General features: G+C 44.9%; 2 protein-coding genes across 2 annotated transcripts in view; one reads left to right on the plus strand and one right to left on the minus strand.

Moving 5' to 3' along the window:
* Positions 1-3,120: 3,120 nt before the first annotated feature.
* On the minus strand, positions 3,121-6,818 carry zgc:161969 (uncharacterized protein LOC569044 homolog). Its single transcript, XM_061846049.1, has 2 exons — positions 6,468-6,818; positions 3,121-4,884 (listed from the first exon to the last, which is right to left on the minus strand). Exons 1-2 carry the CDS (start codon positions 6,657-6,659, stop codon positions 3,166-3,168), a joined length of 1,911 nt encoding a protein of 636 aa, XP_061702033.1. The 5' UTR covers positions 6,660-6,818; the 3' UTR covers positions 3,121-3,165.
* Positions 6,819-11,375: 4,557 nt separating this feature from the next.
* cacng4b (calcium channel, voltage-dependent, gamma subunit 4b) overlaps positions 11,376-20,139 on the plus strand; it is a 40,595-nt gene continuing 31,831 nt past the window's right edge. Inside the window, exon 1 of the mRNA XM_061845784.1 lies at positions 11,376-11,751. Coding sequence (XP_061701768.1) covers positions 11,529-11,751 — 223 coding nt within the window. The 5' untranslated portion in view covers positions 11,376-11,528. The remainder of the gene's footprint in view (positions 11,752-20,139) is intronic.

Genomic DNA, 20,139 nt, shown 5'->3' on the forward strand with positions numbered 1-20,139 from the left:
CTTCAAGTATACTGTAGTAGTCATACAGAGATTCACCAGTACTGTTTCCCAGTAAGTAAGCATTTGTAATGTTAGCTGTTAAAGAGGATTTAAAAAAAAATTGCCCATGATGTTACATTGCATGCATGCGTTGCTATATCGTTTGTATTTAGATATCAACTGGTGAAAGTAGCAAGGCTGTAAGTGGCTACCACCTTTGTGGAATTTTGTAAAATTGAAACAAAAAAAATTAAATAAATGATCATTTCAAAGTAGTCATGGGCAATTACAGTGATCAGGTGAGATATTCAATTGCAATTATAGATTAATTGTTTAATTAATTAATTATTAGATATGTTGAGAAACAAGATTTTATTCAAGTTTGAAGGCTTTTTTAACCCAGACTTTTTGATTGACAAGGCAATCTAAACTAAACACTCCCCCCCTAGCTAAAACTATATAGGATTAGAGCTTCACAATATAAATATATATATTGGGACTGCACAATTATGGTCAAAATATTAATCCTGAATATTTTTGCTCAAAATTGTAATACAATTATTCCTTGTTAGGGAAGAATCTATTTTTATTGCACTTATTTTCAATTAACTATGTAAACAGTTTTCAGTCTTGTCTTTAAGAATAAATGATTGATAATTACAAATACATGTTACCAAGAAATTCAAATTTACCAAGGGCCACCTAAATAAATATACTATTACAGAATGCAATAACTAATTGAACCTAAATGGAAGCAAGTGCAGTTTATGCACGAAAGACAATGAAATTAGGCCGTAAATACCAACTTTTCATTTGAAAATCCCCATCAGTGTAGTAAATTGTCAATGGCTTCATTGTTCTGTTAAGCATTTGTTGTCGCCAACTACAAAGAAGTCAACAGTTGTGATTTGTCCTTCTGTTGACTCCCAGCGTTTTTCACTCTAGGCCAGCCAAAAAAATTGAAAGCAGCCACTACAATGATTGTTCATAACGTGCATTACGGGAACTGGCCGTTAACGTACTTCCGAGTGCCAAATTAAAAAAAATAAGATTTGCTGATTAGGATTCTATTTTGAAGTTGGCATTTGGGAGGTGCCGCCAAGTGTTTTACCATAATGCTTACATGTATGAACGTATGAACACTTTTTGTGTGGGCTAGCTAAACTTGACTCCCTGACTGCAGTCATTGTTCATACAGTGTATTTAAATCAATGATTTCCAATGTTTATGGAGCCAAGGCACACATTTTACAATTGAAAAATGTCACTATGTGGACACATTAAATACATAAAATCCTGTCAGTTACTATGCCCGACTGGCATAAATAATGATGATATATATATATATATATAAATAATGATGAGTCCTGGAAACAATTTCTTGAGAAATTGAGTAAGTTATAATTTCCCGCGGCACACCTTAAGACCATAACACACTGATGTGCCCTCTAACACTAGTTGGGAATCACACATTTAAAGCCACTTTGGAGGGATGATTGCATGAGGAGATCACATATTCCTTGTTCAATGTTTTGACGTTTTTTTCCATACGGCTGAACAGATTATTTGCACAGCAGATGTTATCCTAAAAGTTGCAGGGGGGGGGGGGGGAAGCTGTCAATCCCTTTCCGAGGGGCAAGCTCCAAATATTTGGTGCACTTGGCTCTCGAGGCAATATGCACTCTCATAATTCCACCCATGAGAGATGGAGAGGCTCCCGCTTAGTGTGCTATTTAGGGAATTCAATGAAACATACGCCCTCTGGTGGCTGTCTGGTTAGACTGAGAAACTAGGTACTTTGAAAAAAAAAGACGGTAAGACTCATTTCATAGTGGCAGCAGTATTGGGTTCAAAATTGAAAATGTAATTAATCGTGCAGCCCTAATATACAGTCCCCTCCAAAATTATTGGAATGGCAAGCTGAGTTCATTTGTTGTATTCTGAAGACATTTAGGTTTCAGCTCAAAAGATAAAAAATTCGCAATCCACTGTTCAAAGACTTAAGGCCTCTTTATACTCATGCGTGTGGCGACCGCATCTCCTGCGCATAGTTTGCGTTTATACTTGAGTGCAACTCACACGGTTTTGAAAATTTGCTGCAGTTATTCTGCAAGTCAGAGGTGTTGCTATATGCTGGTATTGGCTCTGACGCCACAAAGTAGTGTTTACTTTTTGGCCATTTTTTTTTAGCCATTTCTACTTTAATTTCCTTTCGTAACAAGGAACGGAGCAACAACAATGGCGACCGTAAACTTTTGCCTCATGTTCATCTTTCGACCTGAAAGCCAACGTCTTCAAAATACAACAAAAACAAATGAATTGACCTTCTCCTTCCAATACTTTTGAGGGGACTCATTCTCTGCCGTTTATATTGTTACTGACGAAAATCCTGTAACTTGTTTTTGTCTGCTTAGTAATACCTTTACTGGATAAAGGCATACTTGAATGTTACCTGTAGCAATGTGTTATATTTATTTTAATCCTTTGCAGTTTAACATGTTCCTTGAAAAGTATTTTCTACCAGATATTTTGAGTTGTATTTATTTACTGTTTGGCCAGCGTATATTTGTGTTTTAATTCTATAATCTTAGCTATTTGTGTGGATTATATAAAATATGGACTTCATGAATTGAGGAAAAGATCATGGCAAATGGCTATTAATTTCAGGTAATTTTAAAGAAAAAATATAAACCTTTGTCCATATCACAGAGGTCAATGTTGGACAACTCGTATCTCAAGGCACCACCAGATCAGTATCCATTCATCCATCTTCTGAGCTGCTTATCCTCGCAAAAGTCACAGGAGTTGGGGTTCACCCTGAACTGGTTGCCAGCCAATCGTGAGGCATGCATAAACAAACAACCGTTCACACTCACATTTACACCTACGGGCAATTTAGAGTCTTCAATTAACCTACCATACATGTTTTGTGGACGTGGAAGGAAATCGGAGTGCCCGGAGAAAACCCGTGCAGCCATAGGGAGATTATGCAAATTCCACCCACAGGGCCAGAATTTAAACCCCGGTCCTCAGAACTGTTGAGGCAGAAGGTCTCACCAGTCATTCATGTGCCAAAACTGTACCAGTAATGTTAAAAAAAAAGTTTTAACTCAATAAGGCCACTACATGAGGAAGTACGGTATGTTGTGATTAGGATTAGTTTTTAACATAGTCAAGGCAAACATATTCAGCCATTTAGCACAGAGCACACATTGATGTTGTATCTCAGCAGCTGAATGCGTTCAAAGTAGTCGTCGGTTAGAAAGTTCCTTTGAGAGGTGGCCAGGTTGCCTTTCTCTCTGAAGAGCCTCTGGATGGGCGCTGTAGACGGCAAAGTGGTGTTGTACTTGAGGAACAACTGCTTCACCCTCGGGAAGTCCTGCAGACACTCTAAGCTCTTGCCAGTTCCTTCCACATACTTGCGGATCTCCTCTGTGACACCACGCTCCTGGATGTGGGCTGTGAGCTTGGGCGAGCCGTAGCTGAAGAAGTCGTCTTCAGTTTTGATGGTGGAGACATTTCGGGAAGTGATGGTGTTGATCTCGATCACGTCACAGGGGTCCACCTGGGAAGCCTCCGTGGCCAGCATTGAGGACATCTCCTCCCTCTCGGAGGCGGCAAGCCACCACAGGCGGAACTGGGGAGTGGTCGCTGTGGCGAACTTAGCCTCGTCGCTGGTGAACAACTCCCGGAAGCGCACTTCAATGGCGCTCACCACGGCAGCGATGACGTCGCTAAAGTACTTGGCCGAATCCTTATGCTCATTCAGCTTGTTCTTCAAACTGAGGACGGTCGGGATGACCAGGCCCAGGTAGCATTTCTGCTCGGCTTGGAACAGCTCCAGCGCAAAAGCCAGCGGGTGGAACACTGTGACATATTCTTTAAGGAAGTCCATCTCCTCGGGCTGCAGGGGTGGGACATCCAAGCGGGCTGAGAGCTCCGTCAGCTCCCGTTCTGTGAGCGAGACGATCTTCTGCAGGGCACAGTACTCCACGTTCCAGCGTATGACGGCCGGGACGAACAAGGCCATCTTCTTTATCTCCTCTGCGGCTTCCATGCCGACCTGAAGGTGGTGGCATTTAGTCCAAATGGAGTACACTTTAGACATTGTGCTGTAATAAAGCTGGCACATGGGTCCTTGCGACACCGCCTGCCAGAAATCCTCTGTGACTATCTGTTCTAAGGTGTGTGAGGCGCACCGTTGGATGGTGGGTAGAAATAAAAGCATGTCCTGCTCCGGCTCACCCTCCAGCACCGCACAGACGTTCTCAAACACGCCAATGTCATCGGTGCAATCTGTCCCATCCAGCGCAAACTCCTTGAAGACATTAACAAATGGGCTGGCGTTGTCAGCGACAGTGGTCTGAACTTTGCTTTCAATGCCGTACGCCACGTGGATGTCGTGTATCCTCCCGGCTACAGTGTCATACGTGAGCCGACCCGGCATCCTGGCGAAGCCCAGTGCCGCCGACTTACGCTCCAACGAGTTGCTGTCGATCCAGTGGCATGTCATACCAAAGAAGCTGCCGTTGCTGACTGTCCACAAATCAGCCGTAGTGCACACGTACTGGACACTGGTGAGCTTGGCTGCCAGCTCCACGCGCATCTTCGAGAAACTGAGGTCCACCTTGGAGAATAAGGTCACCCTGTCCATTGGGTGGAGACCCTCGGTCAAGCCTGTAATCAACTTCTTGAAGCCGGGCTGCTCCAGCACATGAAATGGCTGACAGTCCTCCACGATGTATCTGAAGATGAGGTCGTCGATCTTCTCTTGGGTCATGCACTTGGATAGAATCTCTGCTTTTATCTTTTTGAGTTGGCAGTGGCTACTTTCCTCACCATTGTACTCCTCTCTCTTCCTCCCTCGCTTTGAATCAGGCCTGGCCTCACATCCCAAATGTGTTCTCTGAAAGACAAGATGAGTTAAATTTGGTGTACATGTCTTCCACTTTGTGGATGATATATATCACGCAAGTCCTCCTGGACTAAAGTTGACCTGACACTGAAGAGGTTTGACTTGTGGGCGAATCATCATGAATGTCATAAATAAACAAAGGGTTTTGTTCAAAATGATCTCTCATAGTGTTAACCGGAATTTTGTGTAACAAAAGTGTACAAATGGGCTGCAACAAGTTTTGCTCTGACCAACTAATAAGATAATGGAAAGATACTGATGTCATTGAAGGCCAGGTCAGTGACCCTGGGAGAATGATTTATTATTACTTTTTTTTTTAAATTAGATTGGTTAAAAAAAAAATTCTTATTGCTAATACTCTATAGTTTAATTTCCATGGGCCAGCACTACTGATTCTGGGCATAGTAGTTTGACATGACACACACACTATATTGCCCAAAGTATTCGCTCACCTGTATCATATTTCAGTGGTATTGTAACTTAAATTCATATGTTTTGATATGAAGTCGGTTCACCCTTTCCAGCAATAACAGCTCTTGTGGGAAGGGTTTCAACAAGGTTCAGGAGTGAGTTGATGGCCAATTTGCTCATTCTTCCAGGATCATATTTGTGGGGTCACACACCATTGTTGGTTGAGAAGGCCTTGCGTATTGAAATCTCTTGAAATCAACCCAAAGCTGTTCTATCAGTTTGAGGTCAGGGCAGCACTCTCCGCAGGCCAGTCAAGTTCACGTATACCAAATACATCCCAAATTGTTTGACTGTCTGAAGTTTCTTGTTATGCTGAACCATTTAGACTTCCTTTCAGTGGAGCTCAGAAGCTAATATTTTGGATAGTTCAAATTTTATAGAAAAAGTTTGGCGATAACCTCTTCCTGTTCCATCATGACAGTGCATCAGTGCACAAATCAAGTTTCATAAAGACATGGATGAGAAAGTTTGATGCAGATGAACTTGACTGGGCTGTACAATCCTGACCTTAACCTTGTACTTTTGGATGAATTAGAGCAAAGACGACAATCGATGCTTACTCGTCCAATGTCAGTGTGTCGCCTCCCAAATGAGCTTCTTGAAAAATGGTCCTAAATTCACGTAGGCACAGTCCTAAACCTTGTTGAAAACCTTTCCAAAAAGTTGGTGTTATCTTTGCAGAGAGTGGACAGATGTCATATTAAACCTAATGTATGAATAATGGGATGTCACTTAAATTCACATCAGGGTCAAGGCATGTGAGCAAATAGTTTTGGAAATATAGCTGAACTCTGATGGGCAAAAAAACCCTCAAACAAAACATGCATGTACTGGAAGAAGTGCATGCAGACAAGAGAAACACTGTGAAATTGGACGTAATAAATGAAAATAATTTCATGGAACAAATAGAGGAAATTGGGCCGTAAATGTAGGTGAGGGCTTTTGCTCGTGTTTGGGGCAGTCGAGAAGGCCTTATTAATCCTGACCGCCCTCCACTGGTAGTTAGCATGCAACAACAATGTCCGGAGGATTAAAACAACAGTTCCTTTTCAAATGTAAAACTGGCGACTGACATAAAAGTTCAAGACGTACTGGCAACTTACGTCTAAATGCTTCTTTAGGTTCGATGTGGACGTCTTGGACGTGGACAGCAGGTTTACCCTGGGCAGACACAGATTACATTGCACGATGATATTTTTGCCTTGATCTGCCTTGTACGTGAAATGGTGGCGATAACGCCAAGAGAAGATGGCCGATTTGCTCTCGCCGCAGCCTTCATTGAACTCCGCGTCCATTTCGGAAGCTGGGAAAATGTCTTAAAAGACAATATAAGTGTCGTAATCCGATTTAGTAATCGTGATTACACGTAAAAGTAACGACGGGCGGGGGAGAAATCCTCATGAAGGAACAAAAGGGGGCTGGGCTTTTGTTGACACGGAACCAGGAGTGGGCAACGAGATTCATACCACCAATCACGGCTCGGCCAGTGTTCGCGCAGGCGCGAAGAGACTATCACGTGAACTGGGTAGCAAAAGTGCAGCATTAGACACGCGCAGTATTACCTCTTCCCGAACGCAATGGCGAGGTCGCGCCACCTTGTGGAAAGTTGAATTAACCGCAACTCCGTATGATTTTATATTTGATGATTTCATTTATACGTCACATTTGATTCGATCCATTCTTTGTACTGCGTATCTTCACGAGGGTGACCGATGTGGCAGAGCCCATCCAAGCTGACTGGGCAGGAGGAAGGGTACACCTTGAACTGGTTGCCAGCCCACCGCAGGGCACATGATCGATGACAAACAAACTATTATAGGGTGGTTAAATCTCCCCTACAACATCTCAAGTCCCTTGATTGGTGGCCAAGCTCATGGGTCCTCCGGCAAAACAAAGACCCAAAGCACATATTCAAATATACCCAGGAATAGTTTAAAAAAAAAAAAAAAAAAAGGGAAAAAAAAAGATGGCCAGCAGTGAGTCCTGATCTCAATCCAATTGACACTCTTTGGGAGGAGCTGAAGTCTGCCATTGGGGGAAAATACCTTGCAGATGTTTAAAAGATTGAACAAATTTTATCCTCAGAAGTGCAACAAGGTGAAAGAAAATAAATTTGGGGGCTGTTATTGCTTCCTAAAATGTGTACAACCACATTTTCAGGAGGGGTGCTAATTTTGCTGCACATGCTATTTTCAGTCCCCCCAGACCCCCCAGGCCCTCTTTGAAATTACGATATTCAAGTTGCAAATTATTTCCTTCCTTAAATAGTTTGGGACCTCCAGTGAAAGGTCCTGATGATATAAAATTGCTACATTTGCATTTATTATCTATTATACAAGTTAAACAAATAATAATAACGGGGGCCACAGTGGTGCAGGGCATTGGCCTCACTGTTCTGAGGACCAGGGTTCAAATCCTGGCTTCCCCCTGGGTGGAGTTTGCATGTTCTCCCCTTGCCTGCGTGGGTTTTCTCTGGGGACTCCGGTTTCCTCCCACATCCCAAAAACATGCAACATTAATTGGACACTCTAAATTGCCAATAGGTGTGATTGTGACTGCAGCTGTTTGTTTCTACATGCATCTCCCCACATATTTTCTGTACTGCTTATCCTTACAAGGGTCACAGGACTTCTAGAGCCTATCCCAGGTATCTTCAGACAGGAGGCAGGATACACCCTGAACTGGTTGCCAACGCACGGCACATAGAAACAAACAGCTACACTCACAATCACACTTATGGGCAATTTAGAATTTTTAATTAACCTACCATGCATGTTTTGGGGATGTGGAAGAAACCAGAGTGCAGTACCCATAGAAAAACCCACGCAGGGACAGGCAGCACAAACAAATTCTACACATGCAAGGTGGGATTTGGACCCTTGGTACTCGGAACTGCGAGGCAGTTGTGCTAAACAGTTATCCTCTGTGCCCCCCTAAATTCAGATATATTGAAAGTAAAAGTTAAATAGAACTGAACAGTAGGCCCTCAGGAAGCACACAATGCAGGTTAGAAGCAAAACAAGGACTGTGACTTTTAGCAGTGCCTTGAACAAAATTTGCACTTGTATCTGTTTTAAATATTGTGTGTGTGATGTCCAGACAAAGGTATTTTATGTTAAATGTTAAAAATAGCTCTTTACATCGTTCATACTGTACTGTACAAACAGTATACCTGTATATTTATCATCCATGCAAAAATAGCTGTGAATTAAAGAAAGATTATAAGTTATTGTATTCATCATAATTCCTAAACATTTCAATTTGGAGGTGTTTTTCATCTAGGTCAGTATATGGATGAGCCTTATCCCAAATGTTTTCCTGAATGTTCTTTTTCAAAGTGGATGTTGGATGAGGTGCAGAGGGGGGTGACTATCAAAAGGACCATTTGTGATACTTGGTGGAGATCTGCACCCAACCATAATGCTGCTTTTTCATGGCCCATCCCACAGGGACTTTTTGGTAATTTTTGCATTTTTACCCAGTTATTAATTGTCCAGTTATTAATTTTCTTCTTCTCAGTTCTAGCACCAGTGATGGGATTCTTCTAATTTAACGATTCTGATTCCATCGTCGATGCTGTTTTTCAAGACAAATCCAATTCTCATTGGGCGAGTGAATGAAACAACAAACACTTTAAAAAAGGAGCTGAAGTACAAAGTGCCTGTGGCAAAGCAGAATTGGCTTATACAAGTGTATACTCTATCTATGGGACAGCCGCCAGCGGACTTTCATCTGCTTTACTGAACAAACTGTACCCGCGTGAAGATAAGCACATCGTGTATCCACACACAACCTGCCGCTTGGCATGACTGATGCGGAGTCACTCAACCTCTAGCCAGTTAACAACCAGCCCATTCTACACTCTCATTCGCTGACTCCCACGTGACCGCAAGAGGCCAGGGCCCATCTTTTCAAGTCTCATGCATTGAGTCAAAGATAATGACTGCAGAATGTCAGAATGGTGACCCCAAGTTGACAAAAATAACACCTGGCCCTTGGATTCATAGCTTTAATATATATATATATATATATATGTATATATATATATATATATATATATATATATATAAAATCAATATTGGTGCGCCACTTTGCAGATTTTATCCATCATGGGTACTCTGCAGTGTAACCCCCAGGAAAAACCAGGGAGTACTGTATAGGAAACCAGTACTACAAATTAAAAAAAAAAAAAACACTTTCCATTACCCTTCCCTAACTAGCACTATGCAAGTTAATAATCGGGAAACTATTTTGTTTGTCTTTTTGCACACTGACACGTTATCAACGTGGATAATTGACAGTCAAAATTTTACTTGAGCACTTTTTCCTTTTACTTAACCAAAGTAGTCGAATCACTACTTCTACTTTTACCGGAGTATATTTTTTCGCACAAGTATCTGTACTTCTATCCAGTGGTGTCATTGGGTATAATTTAAGGGGCATCAGGTACCTAAAATATTCTCCAGCCCCTCCAAATAATTTGGTGTATGAGTCACATTTCCTCAACATTTTCAACTTGTTGACCATAACAACTTGTTTAACTATTTACACCTGAATATCTTGGCAAATTAACCCACTCCAAAACTTTTGGCCAATATCAGTGGAGATTTTTTGGGGGGTTAACATTAACATATGACCAATCACAGCAAAGTGAGAAAGGAATGAGTGTTTTCATATAAAATATATATTGGCGGTTACAGAAATTTGTCGTTGATTTATATTGATTGTGCATCTTTTTCCCACCTTAATTATAGAATTAAATACACAATATGCAATACATAGAATGACTGTATATTGTTAATGGCTGTTAGTAGCACCTCCAAATCTGAGACCATGGTCCTCAGTCGGAAAAGGGTGGCATGCTATCTCCGGGTTGGGGATGAGATCCTCGCCCAGGTGGAGGCGTTAAAGTATCTTGAAGTCTTGGTCACGAGTGAGGGAAGAATGAAGCGGGAGAATGACAAACGGATTGGTGCAGCACCTACAGTGATGCAGACTTTGTATCGATCCATTGTGGTGAAAAGGGAGCTAAGTCGAAAGGCAAAATTCTCAATTTACCAGTTGATCTACGTTCTTACCCTCACCCATGGGTACGAGCTGTGGGTCGTGACCGAAAGAACAAGATCCCTGATACAAGCGGCCGAAATGAGTTTCCTTGGCAGGGTGTCCGAGCTCTCTCTTAGAGATAGGGTGAGAAGCTTGGTCATCGGGAGGGGCTCAGTGTTGAGCTGCTGTTGCTCCTCTGCATTGAGAGGAGCCAGATAAAGTGGCTGGGGCATCTAATCCGGATGCCTCCCCAACGCCTCCCTGGTGAGGTGTTCTGGGTATGTCCCACCGGAAAGATACCCCGAGAACGACCCAGGACACACTGGAGCGACTATGTCTCTTGGCTGGCCTGGGAAACACCTTGGGATCCCTCCGGAAGAGGTAGAAGAAGTGGATGGGGAAAGGGAAGTCTGGGCATCCCTACTGAAGCTACTTCCCCGCGACCCGACCGGGAGAAGCGGTAGAAAATGGATGGATGGATGGTTGTTAATCTGTTTGTTATTTTTTACGATTCCATGAAAATATTTTGTTTTTTTTTATACTGATAAACTATTCATTATTTTTGTGTTGTCCCCCCACAAAACATATTATTTAGAGACACAACAGTATTCAATTGTCTAATGTCAATAGGATACTCCTGGGGCCAACTCCCCCCCCACACCAAAAAAATAAAAACCTAGGGACGCCCCGGTTCTGCTTTAGTCAAGAGTAGTACTTTTGTGATATATATTTTTTAACCAACTCCGAATGTCACTGATGCTCCATTGGTTCGCCCGAGATGAGGGTGTGGTCTTTCCTCTTATAAGATTTCGACGTGCTCCCTCCTGGAGTTGTTGGGAGGGTTATTTTCGAAAAATTAGATGTGAGAATATTTTTTTTAGAAAGACTTAATACACTCATTGTGTAGACCCATTATGTACGTTTTTTCAAAAGCTTTCGCTGCTATTGTTGCTTGTGTTGCAAAAAAAAAAAAAACAAACAAACAAACAAAAAAGGTCAGCTGACGCTTCAACAAGTAGGTAGGCGCATGTTCCCCGCGCACTGATGCGCTCCGGTGCGTCCGGACTGTGCGGTCCACCGTCCCGTCCCGTTCATCTTTGCTTGTAGTATGAGACAGCATGGCTTGGTGTGAGCGCGGGGTTCAGACGCTGCTGGTCACCGCGGGGGCTTTCGCCGCCTTCAGCCTCATGAGCATCGCCATCGGCACGGACTACTGGCTCTACTCGCGGGCGCACATCTGCAACGGAACCAACGCCACCGCCGACGAGTCCCAGCCGCAGCCCAGGAGCAGGAAAGGGGACCTGACGCACTCGGGACTCTGGAGGATCTGTTGTATTGAGGGTGAGTCCAGAACATCAACGGACTTTATCCAGGGGCATTTTGTTGGTGTTCCAAGTCACGTTTTACGCACACAGCATGACTCCGTTGTGGGTTTGGGGGCACCCAAAGATCTTTCTATCAAGCCCAAACCCCCATGTTAAAGTCCCTTTGAGCAAGACATTGGCCCCCCTGATGTGGAGGAGGCAATGTTAAGACCATACAAAGGTAAAAATTAAATAAAACGATTATACAAGTACAAAGTCCCTTTGCCATCCTATGTAGGGGTTGCATGTTCTCCCCTCGCTTGGGTGGGTTTTCTTTGGGTACCCCCCCCCACACACACACAAAAGGTGCAAGTTAGGCTAACTTTAGGTGCTAAATTGTCCATAGTTGTGATTGTGTTGTCAGCTTGGATCCTAACGTGGACAAGTCTTATTGTAAAAGGATTGATAGACACTTTAACTGCAGCTACACCAGAGCCCAATAATGAGTACTGTGGTGAATTCTAACTTGAATGACAGAAATGGACTGTGACTGTTCCCTTATTAGACAGACAGCCTTGTCAGATTGCAGGCAAAATTCATATTTTCCACATCACCCTTCACCAGCTCCTCTTCAACACTTATCCAGTTCTCACTTAATCCTTGAAATAAAAACACATTACAACAGTTTGTCTAGTAATGATTGTACAGTCCCGCTATATTTTATATTACATTTGGTTATAATTTCCCGTCATCCAGTCTGACCGTCATCCAGTCAGATGGACGATAGTGTATAATATCAGACTGCACTTATGCACACACCTCTAAAAACCCCTCAGGAGTGGAATCCTTAGTTTCAATGGATGTCTTAGCAAAACACTAACACGTTGAAATCATTTGTCTGTTCTCAGTTTGGCTTTGTTTTGTGTAGATATTGGTTCTAATAGTCCTTGGAAATTCACCCGTTTTACACAATCACTACACACTAAATGCTTCATCCTGTCGAATTTAGCAATGAGTTGTTTTTTTAGATTTTGGTTAAAATTTATCAGGATACCCATCAAGACATATAGTTTTTTTTTTATTTTTTTGAGGGAGGGAGGGGGGGGGGGTCTCTAGGCTGTCCCTTAAAGTCTAAAGTCGGTTTTATATGATCGCCCCTCAGAGGTTGCCTACCAGTGCTTGGGCACTGTATAGCTTTCACGGGTTTCTTATAAAAAGACACATGGTTCACTAGAATTAGAATAGAATCGTTAATCTGATAGTATTAAGCAGTTCAGCTCCATTTTATGGTGCTTTTGCCAATAATTATCCTGAATGCCATTCATAAAGCCTTTTAGGGAGAAAATATCACATTACAGCTTAAATGTAACTGTTTTCTACACTCACTCTTCCAAAAAACACCCCACTAATGCTGTCTAGGTCCTCCAGATTTGTTATTCTAATGGTCACAGCACACTAATAGTGTGTCTGTTCGTGTTGAGCAGGTTAGCATTTTTTTATGCTGCTAACAGACACAAAAGCTTTTCTGGCCAAATTTCCAGATTACCCTGAAAATTAACCTTTTTTTTTTTTTTTTTTTTTTTTTAGCTATATACACAGCCTCTAAAAGAATGTTTACAGTTCTCTTTTAAGGATTTTGGAAGCAGCGTTAGTTGCAAATAGATGAGGATTTAAGATTGGGTGGAAAACACCACATGGTGTCTGTTATAGACTGTCGTGTGATTTGGAGAGGTGGCGTTATAAAAAGTTGAATCTGCTCTGTGAAAGAGAAAGAAATAGACCGTTTCTTTCTGTGCTCATCTATGTTTTAAATCGCCTCATGGAAACGTCAGTGCGCACAATACCAACCAAAGTATTCATATCAATAGCAAAAACAAAAAAAGGAAAGTGGCTTGTCCATTCATTCTGAGGAAAGTGCCCACTGATCGTCTACTTTCATTCACGTCTTCTGTTATGCTGTTGCTTGGCAACATCCTTGGAATCGCTATGGAAACATGCCCGCTGATTTAAAAATAGATGACTCTGAGTTCGTGTCATGTCCGAGCACAAAAATAAGAATAAATATATGAATATGCCAAGATGTGCTCAAGCTAGTTTGATGGACGTGCGCGTGTCTTTTTGTTGTCGTATGTTGTGAGAAAAAGGAGATACGCTTGTGTTGACATCTCAGTTTAAACGCAGACAGATGTTCATTCATTGACCCCCCCCCCCACTTACTTCCTTCCGGCCGTCACTTGATTTGTCGACACCCATTGAGAGGGTTGATGAGATGGATAAAGCTTAGAAGTCATCAAATGTACATGATGACGCAAAATGAGGGACAAATAATCACGTGATGCATGGGAGAAACCCACTGACTGGGGAGTTGCTCATCTGTACAACAACAACAACAATCATCATCGCCATAGTATTGATAATTATTATTACAATAAAGATGTATTACCTTTATGATATAAGTACTAAAATAGTTATTTTTTTATGATCATAATATAACAACATAATATCACAATAATAGCATTGTACTATTTTTTAAATATATTGTTCGTAAAACTCTGCACTGTTGTTAGATTACTATTATTTCTTTAATAATAAAATATTTGTTATAAAATAAAATAAGGATAATAGTAAAAACAATCACTGGTGTAATTAATACTACTATAATTAGAATGTAAGACAAAATATTTATTGTACTTAAAGTATTTTTTTACAACAACATTTGTAATCAGAATTATGAGGACAATTGTTTCAATAATATTAATTGTAATATGAAACTGAAAATATTAAAATAAATCATTAAAAATAAAAATAATAAAATAATGTAATACACGGCGGCTTGGTGGCACAGCTGTGTTAGCCTCACAGTTCTGAGGACCGGGGTTTAAATCCCCCCGTGTGGAGTTTGCTTGTTCTCCGCGTGCATGTGTGGGTTTTCTCTGGGCACTCCGGATTCCTCCTAGATCCTCAAAACATGCATTCATTGCCGACTCTAAATTGTGATTGTGAGTGCAATTGTTGTCTGTCTCCATGTTCCCTGCAATTGGCTGGCAACCAGTTTAGGGTGTACCCCGCCTCCTGCCTGTGGACACCTGGGATTGGCTCCAGGACTCCCGTGACCCCTGTGAGGATAAGCGGCCCACAAAATGGATGGATGTGTATCTGTACTGTTTGGAGATTACACTCAGCAACTACATTATTAGTTACACGGGTACAGTCAAATGAGATCAAATTCAAAAGCTGAGTAAAAAAGCCTTAGTACGTATATCCGTCCATCTGTTTTCTGTCACCGCAAGTTTTGGCTTGCAACTCAAAGCAAAAATTTGACTCAGAAAAATTCATATATTGGGGCTTGAGTCAAGGTACCACTTGCATGAAATTGAGTTGTTTTTGTCAGGATTATGCTCAAATATCTAACTCCAGTGCTGCTTTGAGATACAAATGAACCAATTTCAGAGTGTTTTGAAATTATTTTGCTTTGACTTGCAAGCAAAAATTTGCGATATGAATTCTCTATGGTGGTAGTTCACTCGGCTCATGCCACAGATGGGCTAACAAAAATCATTGGTGTCACTGTGGTTTCATAACTCTTCAAGCAACAAATATTTCAACACATATGGTGGAGGGAGACAGATATAACGAGATTTAATGGCATATATGGTCTGAAACCGCTACAAAGAACAACTAAAATTTTACTGAGATGCTTATACCATCCCCATGTATAGTACTCTATATACCCATATGTCTGTTTATGTTGTCATTAGGTAGGTGGGATATACACACCAAAAGGAGTTGTACAATATTCATTGAAATGAAGCAAAATGTGGCCAAAACTATTTAATGATGTCATTATTATGGTTATATAAAGTACAATTACAGTGAAGAAAATAAGTATTTGAACACCCTGCTATATTGCAAGTTCTCCCACTTAGAAATCATGGAGCTGTCTGAAATTTTCACCGTATGTGCATGTCCACTGTGAGAGGGATAATCTAAAAAGAAAAATCCAGACATCACAATGTATGATTTTTTTTTAACGATTTATTTGTGTGATACAACTGCAAATAAGTTAATGTATGGTACAGTAGCCTCTGTTTGCAATTACAGAGGTCAAATATTTCCTGTAGTTCTTCACCAGGTTTGCACACACTGCAGGGGGGATTTTGGCCCACTCCTCCACACAGACCTTCTCAAGATCAGTCAGGTTTCTGGGCTGTCGCTGAGAAACACGGAGTTTAAGCTCCCTCATTAGATTTTCTATTGGGTCTGGATACTGGCTAGGCCACGCCAGAACTTTGATATGCTTCTTACGGAGCCACTCCTTGGTGTTCCTGGCTGTGTGCTTCGGGTCATTGTCATGTTGAAAGACCCAGCCACGACCCATCTTCGCTGCTCTGTCACGGACGAGACTCGGGGGTGGACCCAAATGCACGACTCAGGTGAGAGGTAAGCAGTGCGGAATAAGCCTTTATTCGTTCCAATGTCGGGTACCAGGGAGTCAGTCCAAACAAGCAGCAAGATCAGTAACGGCAGGCTTACGGGGTAGGTCGGGAGACAGGCGTTGGTCGGTACACGGGAGGTAGACGTCAGGAGTACGGTAGTGCAGGAACGAGGCATGAGAGGCAACGATCTAGCAGAGTAATAGTCGTCCCCCGGGTCCTATATGTACTGGGTCTTAATCAAAGGTCATGAGGCGCAGGTGTGCACCTTCAGATTAGGTGGCCACGCCCAGCCCTGGCTGGAATCCAGGAGCATGACAGAACCCCCCCCCTCAACAGCCGGCTCTGGACGGCCCAGGAGCATCAGGGTGAGCCGCGTGAAAGTCCCTGATGAGGGAGCGGTCCACGACGAAGCGGGAGGGGATCCAAGAGCGCTCCTCCGGGCCATATCCCTCCCAGTCCACCAGGTACTGGACCCCCCTTCCTCTGCGACGGGAAGACAGCAACCGGCGCACAGTGTACACCAACCCACCGTCGACCATGCGGGGGGATGGGGGGGATTTGAGCGGAGGAGCCAACGACGATGTGCGATTCGGGCGAAGTCTGCTGACGTGGAACGTCGGGTGCACCCTCATCGACCTGGGCAGTTTCAACGAGACGGCGACCGGGTTAATAACTTTGGAAACCGGGAACGGGCCAACGAACCTGGGAGCAAGTTTGCGGGATTCCGTACGCAGCGGGAGATCTTTGGAGGAGAGCCACACTCGCTGTCCCACTCTGAGCTCAGGTGCGGCCCTCCTCTTGCGGTCTGCTGCGGCCTTGTAGGCGATGCTCATGCGCAGCAGTGTCCTCCGAGCTGCTTCCCAGGTCCGTTTGCAGCGTCGCACCATGGCCAGGGCCGACGGAACTGTGGATTCTGTGACCAGTGGAGGAAACAGGGACGGAGGATACCCATGCACGACATGGAGTGGAGCCATACCTGTTGAAGCGGAGGGTAGAGAATTGTGGGCATACTCCACCCACTTGATGTGCTGGCTCCACGTGCTCTGGTCCCTGGATGCCAGACATCGAAGACCGGTCTCTAATTCCTGGTTAATCCTCTCAGTCTGGCCGTTAGACTCTGGGTGATGACCCGATGTCCGACTTGCTGAAGCGCCGATGAGGTTGCAGAACTCCTTCCAGAAACGGGCGCTGAATTGCGGACCTCTGTCCGAAACGATGTCCTGGGGTAGGCCGTGGTAACGGACGACCTCGTCTAATACCAACTGGGCTGTCTGCTTGGCCGACGGGATCTTCGGAAGCGGCACGAAGTGGACCATTTTGGAAAAACGGTCCACTATGGACAGCACCACTGTGTTCCCTTGAGAAGGCGGCAGGCCGGTGACGAAGTCCAGCGCGATGTGTGACCACGGACGAAAGGGGATGGACAGGGGTTGCAACTCACCAACAGGCCGTAGGCGGGAAGTCTTATTGGCAGCACACACCGGGCAGGCGTTGACGAACTCCCTTACGTCCTTGCTGAGGTTAGGCCACCAGAACCTTTGTTCGACCACTGAATGTGTCTTCGCCATATCTGGGTGGCAGACCGTCTTGTTGGTATGGGACCAGTTGATGACGTCTCCCCGCAGAGATGGGATGACGAACAGGCGGCCCGACGGACAATCCGCGGGTGACGGTGTCTCTCCCAGAGCCTCCTTCACCCGCGACTCGATCGCCCAGGTGAAACCGGCCACGAAGCACCCCGCTGGCAGGATAGTAGCGGCGTCTGAATCCGTGCGCCCTCCCTCGTGGATCCGCGAGAGTGCATCCGGCTTGCCGTTTTTGGAGCCTGGGCGGAAACACACCTTAAAGTGGAAGCGGGTGAAAAATAGGGCCCACCTGGCCTGACGGGCGTTCAACCTCTTCGCCGACTTCAGGTATTCAAGGTTCTTATGGTCCGTGAAGACAACGAACGGTACTTGCGAGCCCTCCAGCCAGTGCCGCCACTCCTCCAACGCGCTCTTGACCGCCAGCAGTTCCATATCTCCCACGTCGTAGTTCCTCTCTGCCGGGGTCAACTTTCTAGACAGGAACGCGCACGGGTGGATCCTTCCATCCCTGGGACTCCTCTGCGACAAGACTGCTCCGATTCCTGAATTCGATGCATCCACCTCCACCACAAACTGGTTATCTGGGTCCGGAATAATGAGAACGGGTGCAGTAGTGAAACGTGCCTTGAGCCTGCTGAAGGCCTCCTGGCAGGTCCCGGACCAGTCCAAGAGGGTATGTGGCGAGGTGAGCGAATGCAGAGGAGCGGCCACGGAGCTGAAGTTCCTTATGAATTTCCTATAGAAATTGGCAAATCCCAGAAACCTCTGTATGTCCCTCCTGTTGGTGGGGGTAGGCCACCGCAGCACCGCGTCGACCTTCCCGGGATCCATCTGTATCTCTCCCTCAGCCAGGACGAAACCCAGGAAGGACACAGATGCCTGATGGAACTCACACTTCTCCATATTCACGTATAATTGGTGCTGCTGCAGACGCCGGAGCACCTCTCTGACTTGTTGAATGTGAGAGGTTAGGTCTGCTGAAAAGATGAGAATATCATCCAGATGAACAAAGACAGATCTGTTCAGGAACTCCCGAAGCACGTCGTTAATGAAGTTCTGAAAGACGGCCGGAGCGTTAGTCAGTCCGAAGGGCATCACCAGATACTCATAGTGCCCTGTGGGGGTGTTGAATGCCGTCTTCCACTCATCCCCTTCCCGAATCCGCACCAGGTGGTAAGCGCTGCGCAGGTCGAGCTTGGTGAAGATCCGGGCTCCCTGGAGGAGTTCGAATGCTGTAGAGATAAGCGCCAAAGGGTACCTGTTCTTGACTGTGATGTCGTTCAGGCCTCGGTAGACGATGCAGGGTCGCAGCGTGGAGTCCTTCTTCTTGACAAAAAAAAACCCCGCACCGGCTGGTGAGGATGAGGGGCGAATGAGTCCGGCTGCCAGCGAGTCCTCGATGTAGTCCCTCATGGCTTGATGCTCTGGTCCGGTTAAAGAGAACAGTTTCCCTCTGGGAGGAGAGGTGCCTGGCAGGAGTTCAATCGCGCAGTCGTATGACCGATGTGGCGGCAGAGACTTTGCTTTAGATTCAGAGAAGACCTCCCGTAGGTCATGGTAGCAGGAGAGCACTGCAGTCAGGTCCAGGGCGGTACTAGGTTCTGTTAGCCGAACCGGCGCAACTTGAATACCCCTGTCTCTCCGGACAGCGACACAGCGACTGAGACAGTCCTCTCCCCAAGTCTTGATCTGACCCGTGGCCCAATCTATGTGCGGATTATGTTCTTTGAGCCACGGGCTGCCCAAGATGATGTCGCTACTACGTGCGTCGAAGACATGAAAGCTAATACGCTCCGAGTGAGCGTCCGGAAAGGTCATACGTAGCGTCTGAGTGCGATGTGTAACCCGACAAAGGAACTTGCCGTTGGCGGCATAGGCGTGACGAAAACGTTGCGTGGGAAAGGTTGCTGCCCCCAGCTCCTCGACCACGCGGGGATTTATCAGATTTGCTTCCGACCCAGAATCAATGAAAGCCGTCACAGAGCATGAACGGGAGTCCGTTCCCAAGGTGAGGTGAAGAAGGGACCTCCCTGACCCTGTCGCGATGTACCGCACACTCACCGGAGTAGTGATCCTGATGTCAGAATGCCCTGGTCGAGTCGGGCAACGGGCGATCAAGTGTCCCAAACGCCTGCAGTAAAAACAGCGTCCCTCTCGTCGCCGACGTAAGCGCTCCTCCGCTGAGCTGCCAAGCCCCTCCACTTGCATGGCTTCCGGTGAAGCTGACAACACTGGTGGCCGGGAAGCGGAAACAACCGGACTGCGACTCTCCCTCTCCTCCTCCCTCAGGCCCTCCATCTGTCTCTGCACGGTGAGGCGCTCGTCCACCTTGAGGGCCAATGCGATGAGGGAGTTAAGCGAAGGCGGAAGATCCATGGCCACGCGGTGACCACGGATCTGTGG

This window comes from Syngnathoides biaculeatus, chromosome 16, assembly GCF_019802595.1.
Source record: "Syngnathoides biaculeatus isolate LvHL_M chromosome 16, ASM1980259v1, whole genome shotgun sequence".
NCBI classification, from domain to species: domain Eukaryota; kingdom Metazoa; phylum Chordata; class Actinopteri; order Syngnathiformes; family Syngnathidae; genus Syngnathoides; species Syngnathoides biaculeatus.

Coding starts and splice junctions, on each gene's coding strand:
- zgc:161969 (XM_061846049.1), bottom strand. CDS start 6,659: ATGGACGCGGAGTTCAATGAAGGCTGCGGCGAGAGCAAATCGGCCATC. Junction 4,885..6,467: donor ACCTAAAGAAGCATTTAGAC/GTAAGTTGCCAG, acceptor CTTGTCTTTCAG/AGAACACATTTGGGATGTGA.